The sequence below is a fragment of the Anopheles stephensi genome, chromosome 3, assembly GCF_013141755.1.
Source record: "Anopheles stephensi strain Indian chromosome 3, UCI_ANSTEP_V1.0, whole genome shotgun sequence".
Classification (NCBI taxonomy): Eukaryota; Metazoa; Arthropoda; class Insecta; order Diptera; family Culicidae; genus Anopheles; species Anopheles stephensi.
In genome coordinates, this window is record NC_050203.1 from 43466299 (window position 1) to 43484594 (window position 18296).

Sequence of the window (18296 nt, forward strand, 5' to 3'; positions counted from 1 at the left end):
CATCTATTTGTCAACGCTGTAAACCTAGCTAAACCAAGCTCAACCGAGCTTGTCACAAATTCTACACTGTGGCGCACCTCTTTTGTATACACTCTGGTTCAATTTGCTTTGCTGTCAAGTTTTACAACGAACCAACCTTTTCTATGTTTTGTATGAGTGTGTTGTTATGTGGTCTTGTGACCAGAAGAGCCTGAAATTTGCAACCCGTGATTGTTTTCTTCGAACGTCCAGCGAAACAGTTCAACAGAGGGATTCCGATTGAGCTTGAATAAAATCTTGGTTTTTCAGCATGTCGTCCAAGGATCGAATTCCGATTTTCCCGTCGCGAGGGTACGTATTTGTGTGCCGTAAATGCATTCAGGAATATCAATAGATTGCATCTGCGCATCGTGATGTTTTCCTATTCCAGCGCTCAAATGCAAATGAAGGCTCGCCTTGCTGGTGCCCACAAGGGACACGGGCTCTTGAAAAAGAAAGCGGATGCTTTGCAGATGCGTTTTAGGATGATTTTAAGTAAAATTATCGAGGTAAGCCGATTCACGCTGTCCCAAATGCGTACAGCCCCTACATCTACATTCCAACTATCTCACTTTACTATTTTCTACAGACCAAGACGTTGATGGGTGAAGTAATGAAAGAGGCGGCCTTTTCCCTGGCAGAGGCGAAGTTTGCTTCCGGTGACTTTAATCAAGTCGTGCTACAAAATGTCACTAAAGCCCAGATCAAAATACGTACCAAGAAGGATAACGTTGCTGGAGTTACGCTGCCAGTGTTCGAGTCTTATCAGGATGGCTCGGACACCTACGAACTGACCGGTTTGGCAAAGGGTGGACAACAGCTTCAGAAGTTGAAAAAGAACTACCAAAGCGCTGTTAAGCTGCTAGTGGAGCTGGCATCGCTCCAAACATCGTTCGTCACGTTAGACGAAGTGATCAAAATCACCAACCGTCGTGTAAATGCGATTGAACATGGTATGATGTATATGTTTACCGACAATGTAACACCCAACCGTATACTGAGTTTATCATCGTATCACTTCCAGTAATTATCCCAAGAATTGATCGTACGCTGGCTTACATCATCTCAGAGCTGGATGAGCTGGAACGCGAAGAATTCTATCGTCTGAAGAAAATTCAGGTTGGTTTCTGCGAAAGCGGCGAAGTACGGTAATCGATGTACAATGATTTAATACATGCTATGCTTTACCAAACAGGACAAAAAGCGTATTGCCAAGAAAAAGGTAGAGGAGAAGCGGGCAGCTCTGTTGCAGGAAGGCATCGATGTGCGTAACCAGGCTAACATCCTAGACGAGGGCGATGATGATATTCTGTTCTAAAAGCTTCGTAGCCGTGCATTCCACAGTGCGATTTGATTGCGACTAAAATTCACTCCCTGTCTGGTTACACGCAATACTGCAGTCGGTATGCGCAAGCAGACGCGTATTCACACAACCGATCATAGTTTCGCCTTATTCATGTTCTGTTGAATTGTTATATGATTTGTATATGTTTCTAGAACTTTATTTTTTGCATCCGTATGTGTGTGTGTGATTGAGGTTCTCTTTTGCAATGCTTCGATTCGAGAACCACATGTATTGCATTACAAGTGAAAATGGTATAACGTAAATAAATGCACAAGATTCAACATTTTCGCCTGCAAACCATTACCACTGTGCAATCTTACAATTACATAGAATGAAATTTAAATTGTATTCAAGCACCGATGGAAAGGATAAAATATAGATGTTATAAAATATGTAGTCTATAAATATAATTTGTTTTCTTTCTCAATCCTTTTGCACAGCAAAACAGAGCGTTGCAGCTCATAAAGGGTAAATATCGTTAACATAGCAGGTAATTTACAATTATGAATCATAATTTTGTTTTTGCGCTCGAAAAATTCGTATGTTTAGATTTTAACGCTCAGCGGCATATAACAAAGTGCTACAATGCCACGTTCGATTTAATTTGCCAATCTTCCGTTGAGATTTGAATTTTAAAAACCTTTAAATTAGTGGAATGTTCAGTGACGTATGTTCCATTAAGGTAGATGGGCATTTCCTTATTGAGATTTCTCTGTTCCAGCATAAGAACAAGAGTTCTTAGAACTAGATACAATCCAGGCAAGAAAACTCAAATGGGTAAATATTAGACATTTAATAAATTAAAGTAAACCTCTTTTCTTATAACTTACTTTACATATATAAGTAACCCCCCCCCCCCCCCCTCCCTGCTCGATGACCGAGGCAATAACGGCGCCAGACTTCACGCGGCAGACCGCCTCCCCGTACGTAGGTCTCTCGAGTTTGTAGTGCCAATGAAGACGAAAAAGCCTCAATAGATAGCCATTACCTTGAACTGTAGGTTGCGTGGGACTGAAAGCGGGTGTACTAGGGATTCAGTAACCTTGCACGTATCGACGCGGAATGAACGAATACTCCCAAGACACATGCACACAGGAAGGATTACACATCACGCCGGTAGAAAACGCAATCAGGTTTGATTAGCAGATATTTACTTTATTAGCTGTCATATAGATGCAAAACTGAGCATTAGCTACAATGAATCGCCATTATTTTCAACTGGAGGAATGCATCATCCCAACTTCTGCACCTTCGGCCGCACTTGGTCCATCAGTCACTGCGCCGCACAAACACTCAACAAATGGGCCTTTGTTGCTTTCCTTCACTAAATAGTAAACAGTTTTCCTCGTATCTACCATAACTTCCTTCATAAGGTTGGCAAAAAATAACACATGCTTTGGTCGCTCGCTGTATCGTTCGTACTGATCAAGACTATCTTGCAGTTTAAGCGTAAGGTCGTAGTTTTTCTGAATTTGTTCCAATATTTGCTGTTCGGTGGGTGTCGACAGACTCTGGCTAGCAAGCCATTCTTTGATTTTCATCTGAAAGTGTTTGATGATAGCCAGTATGTTGGACAGTGCGTTCAACAGCCGAATCGAATCTTCTTTATAATCACAATCCTGTATCGAAGCGTATCTCAGTACCATTGCGTGCAATTCACAGAACACTTTCTCCTCCCGGTTAAGTTCATAATAAAGTTCGTCGTAACTGTTTGTTGTGGCAAGAAAAGTGTCCCCGTACGTGATGAAAAGGTTGAAAATGTTTACCACCTTAAACAGAGAAGCAAATAAAATTCACGTTCAATCACAACGACCGAAGTTTCGCGCTGTTTTTGTGTGCTTACCTGTAGAGCTAGCTCGAAAATGTTACATCTCTTCATAAGATTTTGTTCTTGATAGATGAGAAATTTCAATAAACTGATCATTGCCGTCCACAGTTCTTTCCAGTGATATGCTATTCGCACGCGACATCTTTTTTGGTAGATAATAACACGATGTATTATCCCAATGCACAGGAGATATAGCTCTATTGGGAACTTTTTGAGCAAATGCGATACGATGAACTCCACCAGAAGATCTGCAAAACACCAATGGATTTAAAGGTCTGGTAATTTTTCTTTACTGCATTTAAACATCTTCATACTAAATTAACTGATCTTTTTGTCCTACTTATAGACTTGCACCTACATAACCAGTGGCATAAATCTGCTCAAACGACAGTTAGAAAAATGTATCTTCTGTTGCCGTTTACAGAAACGCCATGAGATGGATATACAATCGTGAAAACAAAATTACTTACCAAGCAAGGTGGTTGCCAACGGCTGTGGTTTGGACACTTTTTCTGATGTTAACTTCCTATGTCTCATATGCGCTCGGTGCAACGAAACTTTGAACGTAAGATTATTGTCATGCATCATCGAGTTTGCATACTGATCTTCAGCTATGCATGACAAAATAAGCAAGCAAAGCTTCAAATTAATTGCACTCAAATCGCTTTTATGATCCTGCATCACGATTGAGCTGCAAACATGAAATGAGGCAAATTAATTATAGCCAACACAATGCTCTACGAAACTTACCAGTATTGAAACAAAGCGACAAACAGATTGGTAGAGTATTGTGAAGCATCAAGAATGGCTGCCGCCGATAGATCTGGAGTCCCATCACTCACATTTAACGTATTGCACGGTGAAGGTGGAGTAGAGTCCGCTTGCGTATGTGCTAAAGTTGTGATGAAGTTTCTATTTAGATGTATTGCTTCATAAAGAGCCAGCAGAAGTGCATTGTTTGCCCTGAAAGATGCAATTATTATGACAATAGTAACTCCAAAACGAAAAGCCCTTCATTTGGTTCTACAAACCGAATCTGCTGACTTCTATAGCACAAATCATCGGAAATGAACATGTTGCCGACAATGCTCGACAGTGATGAGAACCACGACGATGATGTTGGAAGTTCAGTAAGGCTCAGAAGATGCTGCTTGCAAAACATTGTCAATACACACGATATGACTTGTCCATACCTGCGTTTAGATGGGTACAATTAATAGAACAAGATAGAAGGATAGCACATTTTAAAGGGTACAAATAAAATGCATCGACAACCTACCCATTCAGCGCAAATTCGTCCGCTAGCAGCGATAGTTCTACCACGTACGGATTACTTCCTTCATGTTTTCGATAGTTAACCAATATTGTTAACAGCGTAACCACATCGTGCCCGTGTAGGTTTCGCAGGCTGGAGTCGCTTAGCATCGTTTTAAACACCTCAAACATATTTTGCCCGATGATAAACTCTATAAGGCAATTTTCGTTAACATTATCCATACCGGTTGCAATGATAAGCAACGTTTTCAAGCAAAGATCTTTCGGACGATCGGACGGAATATTGCTGGCCAATATTTCGTAAAGCTGCTTCATCAGTTCGCGCATATCATCCTCAATGTCGCTTATGGTAATAAACGAAGCGGGAACGCCACCGAGTCCTCCACTGTTGCTGGAATCACTCGCGTTGCCACATGTACCTGGCATTGCAAGCTTGCGGAAAAGCACATGAATGAACACTCCGATCGTTTGCAGTGCGTTGTGTATTCGCTTTGGACTTCCGGTCGGAAGGATTTTTATGCATTCGGTGAAAAACTGTTGTATGTTTCGTTTTGCAGTACTGTACTGCTCGGGAGTGAGCTTGAGCAACTCGCTTTCCAACGTTTCCATGTTCGGTTGCAGTAGAAAGAACTCCTCCCAAAACTGTGCACTCTGCTTTCTCGGATCCTCGCCGCGACACAAAAGTTCGTAAATGTGGACCACCTTTTCCTTTGGCCGTTTCGTGCCCGATCCAGATCTTTTCCTTGAAGCCATCGTAGCTGGGGCGGTTATGATATGTTGATGCAAACTTAGGAAAAGTTTTCTAATTTGTTTATCTGCAGCGAAATACGCTTCCACACTATTTGTTGATTACGTTTCAAGGTGATTACAACTGCTATCGACCATACGGTTTGACAAATCGTTTTGTGGCAGTCTGTCAATGCATGGAGACAGATTGTTGTGTACTGTGATGCCTCGATATACGCTGAAAAGAAGCACACAGCTTACGAGCAAACTTGTATTTCCATTTTAAATGAGGAAGTTTATTTTGACTTTTTTTTCAGCTACAGCTTGTTCTTCGTTTTAAGGCCAGCCTCTGCCTCTCAAAGCCATTTGGGAGGAACTTTTTCCGTCGTGTCGGAAGCACAACATTACAATGGTTTACTTCAAAGAATTGTTTAATATGCTATTTCGTATTCAGGGAATTGCTGTAATTGGGAACGCTCTGTTCTGCAATGTGCTGCATGGGAAAAGTCAAAAGGCAGCTCCGCTAGAAACACTTTGCTACCAACAATACGTTTGGGATTAAACTCGACTGGCAGTGTACATATGTGGCACACGCAGTAGTTTAACGTTTCTACATTTGTTCGATGAGTGATAGTAAAAGCATCCATCCTATCGTGTTGATAGTGCGCTGTGCAAATTGTGTTTTAAGCACAATCCAGCGTAATCTGGACCATTGCATCTGTAAGAGAGTTTGGTTGTTGATAAACTCCAGCTTTTTTGTCTAGTGAATCCGTCGGATGCAGAATCTGTTCAATATGGAGAAAAGAAATCATGAAATGAACAAATTGAAGGAATATGAATCAATCATTAGCTCTCAAAAAGAACACATCAATCGGTATGAAAGTCGGCTTAAAGGTATGTCGTTTGTTGCTGTGCCTTGTACCAATACGATTACGCAAGGCCATAGTCATTATTGCTTTAATCGAGTTTATTCTGCTTTTCAGACATTATCGTAGCCTATAAAGGTTTGGCCAAAGAAAAGGCAGCCTTAGAACAATCTTTACAGACACTCAGTGCCGATAGTGCGAGCGCAGACAAAACATCTTATGTTAAACAAGAAGCTGTTGATGCAAAACAATTGCCGGTGGTGTCGAATGATGAACAAGTCCAAAAAATAATGCAAAATCTGGCCACTATCACTGCTGAACGAAATCGTATCGAAGAAGTGTTGAAGAGTGACAGAAATCAGCTGCGTCAACAATTAACAAGTAAGGATGCAACGATAGAGGAATTGACACGGCGTATCAGAATATTAGAACACCAATCGCAAGCAGACTCGAGCATGGCTAGTACAAATGGGCCTGTTGAACGTTTCGTAAATGGTGGAAAATTCGAAGAACAGTCGTTGAAGATAAGAGAGCTCAAGAAACGGTTAGATGATGAACGCAACTTGAACGAACAGTTGGAACTGCAGTTGGCTAATCTGAAGACGCAATTTTTACTTAACATCCCCGACCGTCAGGCGGAGCTGAAGAAACGTGCCGAAGGAAAGAACGTTAATTCGATGAACATAAATGCGGAAAAAAATCCGAACAACTCGATGGATTTAAAAGAATCGTTACAAGATTTGCAAAAGGAAATGAACAATCTAAAGAAACAGTATGCAGTTGCTGTAGCAGACGAAAAACAACGTGTACGCTTGGCGGAGGAAAACAGTAAACGATTGCGAGAGATTCACGAAGAACGTGTAGCAAACTTTGAATCCCGTATAAGGGAGCTTAGCGAAATGGTTGGTAAGTATGATCGCTTGAAAGAGCAGGATAAGGCACACATTTTGCAACTGAAAAGCACCATTGCTAGTCTGCAAACAAAGTGTGCAGAAGAAAGCAATGACATGCCAAGCGATAACTTTGATCGTGAGTCCATAGAAGATGGATACGGTACACGTCAGACACAGTTTGCAGCCCATCCTGCTAAGAGTCTCGAAGAAACTGGTGACACACAGGCGGCTGATGTTAATTTTCCCTCCAATGTCGTTGTCCAGTTGCAGCTGGATGCACAAAATGAGCTGGAAAATTATAAATGGCGTTACGAGCAGTCAATGGGAGAAAATCAGCGTTTGAAAAAGGAACTGTTGTTATGCCAAGAATGTGTAACGCAGCTGAAACAAAAGCTGGACTCACAGAAACAATTGACTGCCCAGCTAGAATCGGACTTGCATCAAAAATTAACAGAACAGCAGATTGCCTTTAAAAACGAATCTGCCAAACATGGGGAAGCTTTAAGCGCAATGCAGGCATCGTTCGAGCGGCAGATCGGCCATCTTCAAGATTCTTTGCAAAAACAACGCGAACGTTCGCTTGCGGTAATGGACGAAAAGGACGAAGAGATCAAAACGCTGCGAACCTCGCTGGAAATTATTTCCCTATCATCGTCTTCCTCCGTCCGGCAACAAGATTCCTGTAACGAACCTATGGGCAACGTGAAAGGAGATCACAATCGTTGGAATGCTAGCAATGATTCTGCTACAATACTAACGCCATTTACTTCTTTAGCTGATGAACATCAGCATATACTTCATTATGCCCAGGAAATTGCTCGTAAAAATGTCGAAATCAGCGCCCTTCGTACTTCGAAAAATGCTTCGGAAGCTACATTGCGGAAGCTTGCACAAGAAAAGATTATGATCGAAGAAAACTTTAAAGAGCAAATATCTCAACTAGAACGGGACGTCGAGCGCTTGCGAAACAATAACCACCTGGAAGGATCAAATTTAGAGTATTTGAAAAACGTTGTGCTCAGTTTCCTTTTAACGCGCGATACTGAGAGTAAGAAACATATGACCAATGCGATAGCAGCAGTTTTAAAGTTTGATGAAAATGAAATTCAAGCTGTAAACAATATTAAACATTGAATATATGGAGCACATCATATGCCCAGTTAATTATCCGCTAACTTATCACCAACGATTGTGTCAATTGTTTTTTTAGGTTTAAGTTTACTTGATAGTGATCATACTAAAATCGAGAGAAAACTCTTAAACAGCCATCTAGTATTACGAACTACAGTTATACTTTATGGTCATGGAGTTCTACAGTCTTTTGCTAATTCATTTTTTTTAGTTTCTTTATCTGTTTCGTAAGTGATAGTTTTTTAACTATCATAGGCACTTTGATCTGCTAGGGTCTTGAACTACTATTGTTGACTTCCTTGATTTGAATAAACATGTAGCTGGATAGCAAGTCCCGCGTACGGGCAATCGGTCCGGGCGGATTTCGGCGCACAGTCCTGCCGCCCGATGGCTGGCGCCGCTACTGCCTAGGACACCATTCTGCCTGGATATGGATTGTTCGCAAATACTTCCATTGCTCTAGCTACAAGACTTCCTTTTGTCTATTTCCAGCTTTATTGTTTACATCTCGCTATAAATGTTGTTCTTCTTCTTTCGATTGTTCATTTCTCAAGGTGAATTGAGAGAGCTATCGATGTTAAAAAAAGAAAAATAAAAGCACAACAGACCAAGGTATATGGATATAACAGGTAGAGTTGTTTAGAGCAAATTGACATTTCTCAACCTGACATAACAGTTCCTTGGTCATCGAGGGGAAAGGAGTGGAGAAGAGAGTGGTAGAAGCGTCGAAGAAGGTGCTGGTGGTGGTAACTCTAGCGATTTTTGGACGAAAAAGGCTAGAAGCCAGGCTATATGATGCGAGATTTCAAAAAGATTTCGCTTAAAATCCTACCCGGATTGGCGAAATTTCGACTAAAGTCTAAATAGATGCTCCCCCACTCACGGCACTCACTTTTCGCTAATGAGTTACGTTAAATTTAGGTAAAAGTTAAGCAAAAGTGTGAGAAATCGTTGTAATAATTACTTATAACATTTCAAAATAATAAATAAATGATAAATAAATAAGTACTTGCAGTAAAAAGTCTGAAAAACATACCCTTTTGGGTAACTCAGTTCCAAACATGAGTGTCCGTGAGTGGTGAAGGAGGGCATCTATTCAGACTTTAGCCGTTGGGTGCATTGTGTAGACGCGGATTAAGTTTTCTCCATTCTATATTTTTATGTTTTAATTTTGTTTGCCTTAATTTGTAGCGTTCATAATTCGCTGTTGCACATATCTTAATGCAAGTGGTAATCGAATAAAAATTGCTTCAGATTTGTTTGGCGAGCTATCACTCATAGATGAGTAAAATTATTGACCCGTCCCATTGTCACGAATCGCTGCACTCGTCGCTGTCAGCAGAACAGCAGCGACAGAGGAATTTACCAAACACTGGAATAGCACGAATAATTTATTTATCTTCGAAGTTTTTGCAGAGACTTTCCATACCTGGCCCAGCTAAAGTTGGTTATCGTTTGTTTTTATTTTGTTTAATTGTAAATACAGTTGCTTATTTCGTGCGGAGTCGTGAGAATTATAAATATATCGACACCAGTGCTGTTCAAATATGGTGGACAAGTTAGGTGAGCTATTTTGCTGGATTCAACATTGTCATGATTGTTCTTTGTGTGTGCTGGGGGAATGCGATATCTTGCTTAATCTAGTTCAACCCATGATGAATGTTCGTCCAGCAGAATTTAGTGTACAACGCGAAACTGAGCGTTTTTAACTATGTAGTCCGGTAATGACGATGATGGTGTATGAATATGATTCATACCCATTTTGCTATAGCCTGGCCTCACCAATATCACTTTGTCAAATAACAAGAATTTGACAACAAATGTACGAAGCAGAAATAGAAAGTTTTGCACGGGAAATAGATTTTTCAGTAGTTTGCAGTTGATTAAATTGTGAAAAAACGTTGAATTGTAGACACCAAATAATATTCTCTTCTGTTGTGCTCTCTATCCCTTTTTTGGCATACAGTTAACAGCGAAGCCAATGCTCGGCGGATACAGATGGTGGAAAACTGTTTCGGAACATCCGGGCAGCCGTTATTCCTTCCTGGACGTGTACTTGTAGGCGAAGGTGTTCTTACAAAGATGTGTCGCAAGCGCCCCAAAGCACGACAATTTTTCTTGTTTAACGATATTTTGGTTTATGGTAATATTGTTATTGGCAAGAAAAAATACAACAAGCAACACTTAATTCCACTCGAGGAAGTTCAATTACAGGCGCTAGAAGATAATGGGCGTAAGTATCTTTTGTTAAGTAACTGTGATAACTGAGATGTTGAATGTTTGTCAGCAATAACAATAACTTACGCATCATTGCTCTTCGCATTCTCTTTCCGGTGCAGAGTATCGGAATGGATGGCTGATACGTACAGCCACGAAGTCTTTCGCAGTGTATGCTGCGACACAAACAGAAAAGCAAGAATGGATGGCACACATCAACAAGTGCATCGAAGATTTGTTGCGCAAAAGTATACTTGCAGCAAGGGTATGGAAGCGGTTACATTTTCTTATCATGATAATCTTTTATTCACAAACAGGCGGGAAAAAACCAGTTGAAACACATGCTGCTGTATGGGTTCCCGACAGCGAAGCAACCATCTGCATGCACTGTAAAAAGACTCAGTTTACTATGATCAACAGAAGGGTATGTAGATAAAGCACAAACATTTATTTATGCTTGCTATGAATCATCTTAAAGCTACAGCGGCAGTTCGTCGTAAAACGACATCCGCCACGCTTTACAATGCACGGAAGGATGATTGTTCATAATTATGTGTCATTGTTGCGTCCCATAGCATCACTGCCGAAACTGCGGAGCGGTTGTATGCGGTCCTTGTTCATCGAAAAAGTTCATTCTTCCGGGTCAAAGTAATAAGCCTCTGCGCGTATGTCTCGATTGCTACGATAACCTAACCTCGATTAAGCGGGATGGAGTAAGTAGCGAAAGCCCTTTTTTACGTCGCTGTTCATTCTAGATTATGTACTTTTCTGCAATAAAAACCAATATTACAGAATAAAGCTCATGCCGGCAACAACAACAAACCAGCAAACTCTACCGAAAGTTCTGGCGAAGACGATTCTGGAGACGACGAGGAAACTCTTAAGGATAATGTTACCCACGACGAAGTAAGTATAAGTTGATTGTAATTGTTATATTGTTGCATTGATCTAAAAACCATTCTGACATTGAACATAATTGTTATGCGTTGCATAGAAAAGTGTTACCTGTGTTGTAGTATAAGCTATCTCTGCAACATAATAATGCGTATCTTTTCTAATATTTCATTATTCTCTTTTTTGTATCTTTTACTAACTGTTATGAATTCGTTGGCATCTCGGATTATTCTACAACTCAGAGTTTTAAGATGCATTACGCACATGCAACGTTATGTGTGTAATAAACAAAACAAGCAACAACAACAAAAAACAAATCAATTAGAAACATCGCTTTGATATTAACGAAACCGTAAATAGAAGGTTGTACATGATTATTTATTTTCTTTGCTGTAATTCTCCTGAAAGTTCAAAGGTTAGATATGTACTATGAACGACGATGTACCATGATCAAAAGGCATACTTGTGTATTATCCTATGAATGCGTGATTTTTGTGTGATACGCTGCGTGATGCATTTGTGTGTTGCTCTAATAATTTAGCGTGTATAGCTTGATTTGATTTATTGTTTTGTTTGCTTTCTTTGTGTGCTTTGCCAGAAGTAGTCTAACAACTAAACAAGGCTTCAAGTTGTGTGTCTTCTAGTCAATCAAAGACTGCATATTTTTAAGCTTTATTATGCTGACCTTAATAAAGCAACCATCATTTCATGATCAATTCGTGGCTTTCTCGAAAGCATTCAAAATGAAGGAAAAACTTAATTCTTTACGCTAAGGATGTTTGTAAATGTACCATGATATGAATATGGTCTTTACTTTCAATTTCTCCTCTCCTCAACCCATATGAACGTTTAGTTTGGCTCTGAAATGAACCCGACATTGGGATGCTCTTGTTGTTATTCCTATCCCAACGCGTCAGTAGCAAGCGAAGATCAATCGAGAACCTTAATGTAACGGATATTAAAAAATGCTGCTTTTTGAAATATTTATTTTAAAGTAAGACTTCTAAATTACTTTCATGTTTCCGATGGCTGTTACGGAAGAACGTTTCTATTTGATATAGAATTATTTTTTTTGACTAGTTTTAACCGTTCGCTTTACTCCTACTCTGCTTAAAACGTATATTCGAATTGATGTTGTATGTGTAATTGTATTGTGTTTTTCAATGAACTTAATCTATGCTGCGCAATAGAATCTTCGCGACTTAGAGTTATAAATTACGGCCGTTAGTGTTTTTGGTTTTGGTTTCGTGTTTGGAAAGCGGTGCTATTTATTTCCTCTATTATTGTCCACATTTGTCTGATATCTGTCCTTCACTATGCATGTATACTAATCAGCTACACAAACAATGTATGGTTCGATCAAATGTCGCGCATTTATGTTTTGGTTGAATTAGAAGTAGGAACCGTACTTTCGCCGTTAAAAATGTGTGTCTTGAACGGAAACTTGATGTACGTTAGAAATTGTGACAAGAACAATATCTTAAATCTAAACGGTTACGAATTTCGGGCACGGCCACGGATGTTGGAATATGGGTCTGATTACTCACACATATTCCACGCACGGCACGAGTGGATATACAAGCTGGATGATTCATCCAGTAACGAACTCCTCACCATATCGAACGTAATATTCCTCATCAGTTCTGTACAAAACGTTACCAATTATGCCAAGCCAACTGATATCGATATACTTTATCGATATATTTATATGGCTTTTCTGTCTATTGTGATACGCTGAATGTCTAGGCTGAATAAATAGACAACATGTCTAATATGTGCCTGCTAAGCAGCGAACTCAAACCGATTGAAAGAGAAACCCTGAATGCTAGATTGTACTGGTCTAATTTGTACGTATGTGTAGATGCAATAATCTTCTATTTAAATTGTACTTTGTTGTTTCTACATCATACAGATTTTTTTTTCTCATACAGATAGGAAATTGGAAATGCGACATTCGAGAATATCATATTTTGTTTTGCGTGCGTGTTATAGTTTGATTGACAACAGCGTGAAGTTTGTTTCCTCAAAAGTAATCCATGTTTCTTGTTTTTGTTTGTTTGATTTTCAGCCCAAGTTTTACGCCGACGGTAAACTTGAAAAATAACACTGTAAGTGCTTTAATGAATCCTTCATAGCGTAATGCGTGCGCACTCGTGCTAGTAAGTACATTTTCGGGAGAACATTCTGTACTGCATCCAATAATCGTATATGCAGCAAAATATGAAACTGGAACCAATTTCCATTTGTTGTGCACTCATATATTCATTTTGATAATGGTTAAATTAATTGGGTATCTTATCATACATGTTATACTTTTAATTACAATGAAAGATTAACTTCAAACATAACAGCAGAGGAATAAAGTTAATACTTTTGATTTATTTAAGTCACATGAGAGAAATAGAAGAATAAAAATATATAGATATTTCGGTAACTTGTATGCTGTTTCTTCAATATGAAATATATTTTACTTTTGTCTTATTATGTAATATTAATTGCTTGTTTGTGTGTGTGTGTGTGTTTTTTTTTGTGTGGACTATGCAAGTTTTATCTTCCGAACACTCAATCAAAACTTATTCAAGACGTATAGATTGGAACAAGAGACTTTGTACATGTTTCATGCAACGGCACTTTGTCGTAGTCTTAGAAAGTTAACAAAGACAACAGACTGTGCTAGCAATTAAGCCGAGAAACTGAGACGAAAAAATTGAAATAGGAAGGCAGTCTTGAGTGCCATGTTCCTGTATATCTTTTACGCCGAATCAAATTTCATGGTTTCTGTTCGTTGCGCTTGTATTGGGGAGTGTCTTGCAAATGCTCTTCCCTTACCCCCTGGCTCCTCGGAGGGCTAAGCTAGGCTACGTTTCTTAGCTGTTTAAAGTCCCGTAGGAAGCCAGTACATAAGGGAGATTGCCAGCCGCCTCTAACTCAGCCATCCACTTTCCCAGATTCCATTCAGCTATTTGGAAAGACGTGTTACCGTTATGTACGCCGGGAACGTATTGAGTAGGGTATAAAGAGTCTGTGTTGACCTTCAAGAGGTTTCGGATCCATATCTTAGCAGTGCAGTGAAACACACAACTCGGAAGCAGAGTATTGGTTGCCGGCAACGATCTCGAGTCGCTACCGAGGAGTTGCTAGCTTGGCACGATCGTAACTTCGAATAGCAACGTAAGCAACGAAATCTGAAGGCGCACTGTTTTGGGAGAATATCGTGCCTACTTCGGGCTCCACCGGGCTCCTGAGATCCAGAAGAGACCTACAACGCACACTATATGTCGCACACTGATACGGCCGGTAGTCCTCTACGGGCACGAGTGCTGGACTATACTCGCGGAGGAAGCTAATGCAATGCGCCATTTTCGAGTGGCGTGGGTGCTACGGACCGTGTTTCCAGGAAACGGATTGCACACGGATTGCATCCATGTATTTTAGACGTGCTCCATAGGATCAGGAAAAGAAAGAAGAAGCAGAAGGCAGTGTTGAAAATAGTATCCTAATCATCGGAGAGAATTAGGAATCCCAAGTATAGGAGAAAGGCCGTACTTGGAAGTATGAGGAAAAAAATCAATCGTTTCTACCGGGCTTGAAATGGATTGATAATATTATGATTGGATTGTTGGATTATAGAAATATAAACTCTAAGCTACAATACATTAAGCTTCATTATCCTCGAACAAACATAACACGTTTAAATTAAAAAATTAACGATGTTGCTTCAAGAATTCCATACAAAACACTTAACGTAAAATGGCGAAACAAAACATGTGTTGGGCGATGGAATCTGTCCCACAGTCGACGAACGAATTGTGCAGTCGAATAAAATTTCAACAGTCTCCCCCTTCAAAAGCGATGGCAGCCAGAAACGTGTGTTCAATAGTATAGTTAACTGTATGACTTGCAGATTGGTAAACGAGACGTTTTAAATGTTCATGGTACCTAACGATTTTATTGCATACTCAGAACTGTTTTCCCAAGCAGTCTAATAGAATTCACCTAACAGTGTGAGCCGACTAAGGTATGGCTGCGCGCGACACAATAATAGTTCGTGAAGCTTTTCCCTCCTGGCCGAAGACGGTGCCGATGTGTTGTTGTATCTACTGCTGCTGCTACCTTCTTCGTCTAACAAACGCCTACTGGCCAAGTGTTGGTAGAATTTTTCACGATCAAACTTAGATTTTTTCTGATCGTGTTGACCCGCCGTTGTATGGAACATGCGCTGCACTATTTCCAGTAACGTTGCGACCGTTTTATCTTCATCATCTTTAGTGTTTTCGCGACTGGGTACGGTTTTCGGCTGTACCATAGCATCACAGGATTGTTCGTTTGGTGGAGAGGACTCATCCATACGCTCGGTTCCAAATAGTACATACTTCGTTTGTTCCGCGCTACTGCTGCATTTGGCTTCCCCGGCGGTTGATAATGTTTCCGTTTCGACCGATTCAACCGATGGGTATGATGTTGTTTGGCTAGTGTCATTAAATGTTTGAGCGTATTCTTTGCCGTGTAGATTCGAATCAGAGCTCAGCGCTTGCTTTAACACTGGCACAGTTGAAACCGTTTTTATGCCACTGGTCACGCTTTCCACTTTCTCCACATCTCGATTCATAGCACCGGTAGGAAGACTTATGGTTTTCATGCTATCTTCCGCTTTTGCTACCGTCTCGGCGTTAGTGGAAAATGTTGGTTCTTTACCGACGGGACCATCCCATATCTCTTGACCTCTTTTTTTATGCGCTTGGTGGGTCCCTTTTCGTTGTCCTTTTGAAAGAAATAGATCGCCTCGATGAAAGTTATCTTTGTTGCGATTTCTGAAGGCTCGGTCATTAAAAATGTTTCCATGAATTGCTTCACAACACCGCAGGGCCATCGGATCGATTGGGTGGGCTTCCGTGTTAAAAATGTAGCCCCCGGCACCTACCACACATTCGTGCATTTCAGTTGTGGCATCATCCTCACGCTTCATCACATTGACCACGCTACCGATGCTCCCATCATTGTGCAAAACATTGTTTGGATCGAACAGTAGGTACAGATATTTGGTAGTTTCGGCCAAAAAGAACGATTCCATACGGTCCTCCTGCTGATGTGTCAGAACGTTCCGTATCGTCGCGTAACCGCAAACTGTTTTGGCGCTATGCTCGATGCTCTCGAGAATGTTCTCGCCTACTTCCAGCAAGAACGGATCCCCGGTAGCTCGGTACAGGTACATCACCGATTCGATTAGCTCTGGCCGCAGCGGATAGTTTTCCCGGTTTGTACCAGCTTCTCCGGTGGGGATATTGTAAAACTCTGGCAGAAATCCGTACTGACGCCATACGGACTGGTAGTTGTGTAGCACTCGCAACGCTTCCTTCGTATTCCCATACAAACTCAATAGGCCTGGCCAGTACGCCTCAAGGGATTGAAATACGGGTAACGTGATTTGCCCTTTGCTCATGCTCACCCAAACATACCAATCCTCACGCTTTAGATAGCGATCGATCGATGTTTTACTTTCCAGGAATTTGGCCATCAGGGCAGGTTGCTCGAGCAAAATTGAACCCTTTACCAGGTACTCGAAATAGGAATCGACCCCAGCGCCAATACCCGCGTCCTGGGCTATCCAGCGGCCGGTTTGTACGTCGATATGGTTCCCGTACAACCCTATTGGGGACCGGTGTTTGTACAACGCAGACAAAGCATTCATAGCGACATCCTCGTATACAGGATTTCCCGTCAGCCTGCTCAGTGTGCCAAATTCCAGCACGAACGTTCCAATACCGGCGGTGCAGGTAACAGATGTTTCGCCGTACGGTACACCGTAACGCAGATTTACTGTACCGTACGGCATGCCCGTGGCGGTATCGAATGCCGGCAACAAGCGCTGAGCGACATCCTCAGCCATTTCTAATAGAGGACCTTCGCAGGGCCACCCTGGCTTAACCAGCCCCATCGATTCCAGATCGGCGTGATGGGACAGCAAGTGAGCCGACAGGAGACCACCAATTATGCGAATATTCGTCTCAAACACCGACACATTAATATCTGCATCAAACGATCTATCTTGCAGCAGCTGTACGACGCGCCCAAACTCGGTGTAGTTCCCCATAACTGCTAACGTATCGAGTGCGTCAATCAAAGTGAGGGAATAACTACCCCAGGTGTCGATTCCATCACACGACAGCGGCCGTAATTCGTCGTATGGAGCTCCGTACTGTAGGTAGCCGTCGTATGCATGGTGAAACATTTGACGCACTCTTTCTCTGGAAAACGAGACACAAAAAAACATCACTACATCTGCGTAAAACATTGCGCATAACTCTTACCGCATACGATGCATATCGCTGGGGGAGTTTTTTCGCAAACCTTGCACCTCCGATGCCGATCGTAATATCCATCCCCCAATACAGCACCATACTAAAACCGTGAGCGAGAATTGGGGACGCTGAGCAATGGTCATGCTGCCGGGGGCAATTTTGTAGCGGCTCCTTTTTGCTTTTGTTTCTAGCATCTCTTCCAACTAGGATTAGTTCAAGAGCAACACCTAAACTCCAAGGAAGTGATAATAGTGCCACCGTATCAAAAATGTTTTCTGTTTGTTTACATTTATATTTGAAACAAAGTCGTTTGACAAGTGAATCTGGCACCCGATGCGCATATTTTGACTTTTCTCACCACCCAGTAGCAAATTGACATTTCTCAACCTGACATAACAGTTGCTTTGTCATCAAGGGGAAGGGTATTGAGAATAGTGATGGAAGCTTGGAGGAGGTGCCGGTGGAGGTATCGCTAGCGATTTTTAAACGAATAATGCAACCAAATATCGTCAAACCTCTGTGGGACAACATTTGATATGCGAAGATGACTCATAAACTAGCGAAATTGCTCAAGGGACTGAGAATCGAGGGAGCAATTTAATAGAATTTGAAAAGAATAAGTGAAATATTTACATCGTTCAATCCTCCTGTCTACTTTGATTCAACTCTCGGGTGATTATTCTCATTTCTAGTTTCTCTCTTCATAGCCAAACAACCTCTATGGTCATGTCTGCCATTTCTGGCTTACTAGACTTAATGATACCACGTAGCTAGATAGTCAGGCCTCACTATGAGGGAACGGTC

At 41.1% G+C, this 18296-nt stretch overlaps 5 protein-coding genes across 8 annotated transcripts; 3 read left to right on the forward strand and 2 right to left on the reverse strand.

The window, feature by feature from the left end:
• The first annotated feature begins 95 nt into the window (after window positions 1–95).
• Window positions 96–1768, forward strand: LOC118510945 (V-type proton ATPase subunit D 1). Its single transcript, XM_036053383.1, has 5 exons — window positions 96–330; window positions 410–527; window positions 608–971; window positions 1043–1137; window positions 1214–1768. The coding sequence occupies exons 1-5, from the start codon at window positions 290–292 to the stop codon at window positions 1334–1336; spliced, it is 741 nt and encodes a 246-aa protein (XP_035909276.1). The 5' UTR covers window positions 96–289; the 3' UTR covers window positions 1337–1768.
• A 733-nt stretch (window positions 1769–2501) lies between these two features.
• On the reverse strand, window positions 2502–5406 carry LOC118510942 (armadillo-like helical domain-containing protein 3). The gene is made up of 6 exons (XM_036053378.1): window positions 4471–5406; window positions 4223–4384; window positions 3942–4154; window positions 3662–3882; window positions 3207–3439; window positions 2502–3132 (listed from the first exon to the last, which is right to left on the reverse strand). The coding sequence occupies exons 1-6, from the start codon at window positions 5217–5219 to the stop codon at window positions 2578–2580; spliced, it is 2133 nt and encodes a 710-aa protein (XP_035909271.1). The 5' UTR covers window positions 5220–5406; the 3' UTR covers window positions 2502–2577.
• Window positions 5407–5690: 284 nt separating this feature from the next.
• On the forward strand, window positions 5691–8130 carry LOC118510943 (GRIP and coiled-coil domain-containing protein 1). The gene is made up of 2 exons (XM_036053379.1): window positions 5691–6086; window positions 6176–8130. The coding sequence occupies exons 1-2, from the start codon at window positions 5969–5971 to the stop codon at window positions 8083–8085; spliced, it is 2028 nt and encodes a 675-aa protein (XP_035909272.1). The 5' UTR covers window positions 5691–5968; the 3' UTR covers window positions 8086–8130.
• Window positions 8131–9362: 1232 nt separating this feature from the next.
• On the forward strand, window positions 9363–13627 carry LOC118510944 (pleckstrin homology domain-containing family F member 2). 4 transcript variants are annotated; one of them, XR_004906083.1, is made up of 8 exons: window positions 9391–9645; window positions 10049–10315; window positions 10422–10547; window positions 10617–10723; window positions 10875–11012; window positions 11092–11205; window positions 11436–11608; window positions 13262–13627. XR_004906083.1 is itself a non-coding variant. In XM_036053382.1 (7 exons), the coding sequence occupies exons 1-7, from the start codon at window positions 9630–9632 to the stop codon at window positions 13295–13297; spliced, it is 804 nt and encodes a 267-aa protein (XP_035909275.1). In that variant the 5' UTR covers window positions 9363–9629; the 3' UTR covers window positions 13298–13627. The 4 variants fall into 4 exon arrangements, 2 of the variants coding, with proteins under 2 accessions (XP_035909275.1, XP_035909273.1); XR_004906085.1 differs by lacking the exon at window positions 9391–9645 and adding an exon at window positions 9697–9803 and having other exon boundaries at window positions 13262–13586; XM_036053382.1 differs by lacking the exon at window positions 11436–11608 and having other exon boundaries at window positions 9363–9645.
• A 1486-nt stretch (window positions 13628–15113) lies between these two features.
• Window positions 15114–17788, reverse strand: LOC118510939 (ER degradation-enhancing alpha-mannosidase-like protein 2). The gene is made up of 2 exons (XM_036053376.1): window positions 17502–17788; window positions 15114–17438 (listed from the first exon to the last, which is right to left on the reverse strand). The coding sequence occupies exons 1-2, from the start codon at window positions 17684–17686 to the stop codon at window positions 15176–15178; spliced, it is 2448 nt and encodes an 815-aa protein (XP_035909269.1). The 5' UTR covers window positions 17687–17788; the 3' UTR covers window positions 15114–15175.
• Between the last annotated feature and the right edge of the window lie 508 nt (window positions 17789–18296).

Coding starts and splice junctions, on each gene's coding strand:
- LOC118510942 (XM_036053378.1), bottom strand. CDS start 5,219: ATGGCTTCAAGGAAAAGATCTGGATCGGGCACGAAACGGCCAAAGGAA. Junction 3,883..3,941: donor GTCGCTTTGTTTCAATACTG/GTAAGTTTCGTA, acceptor TCATGTTTGCAG/CTCAATCGTGATGCAGGATC. Junction 3,133..3,206: donor TTTTCGAGCTAGCTCTACAG/GTAAGCACACAA, acceptor TCTCTGTTTAAG/GTGGTAAACATTTTCAACCT.
- LOC118510939 (XM_036053376.1), bottom strand. CDS start 17,686: ATGCTAGAAACAAAAGCAAAAAGGAGCCGCTACAAAATTGCCCCCGGC. Junction 17,439..17,501: donor AGCGATATGCATCGTATGCG/GTAAGAGTTATG, acceptor CTCGTTTTCCAG/AGAAAGAGTGCGTCAAATGT.
- LOC118510944 (XM_036053380.1), top strand. Junction 11,013..11,091: donor CCTCGATTAAGCGGGATGGA/GTAAGTAGCGAA, acceptor CCAATATTACAG/AATAAAGCTCATGCCGGCAA. Junction 11,206..13,261: donor ATAATGTTACCCACGACGAA/GTAAGTATAAGT, acceptor TTTGATTTTCAG/CCCAAGTTTTACGCCGACGG.
- LOC118510945 (XM_036053383.1), top strand. CDS start 290: ATGTCGTCCAAGGATCGAATTCCGATTTTCCCGTCGCGAGG. Junction 528..607: donor TTTTAAGTAAAATTATCGAG/GTAAGCCGATTC, acceptor TATTTTCTACAG/ACCAAGACGTTGATGGGTGA. Junction 1,138..1,213: donor ATCGTCTGAAGAAAATTCAG/GTTGGTTTCTGC, acceptor TTTACCAAACAG/GACAAAAAGCGTATTGCCAA.
- LOC118510943 (XM_036053379.1), top strand. CDS start 5,969: ATGCAGAATCTGTTCAATATGGAGAAAAGAAATCATGAAATGAACAAA. Junction 6,087..6,175: donor GTATGAAAGTCGGCTTAAAG/GTATGTCGTTTG, acceptor TCTGCTTTTCAG/ACATTATCGTAGCCTATAAA.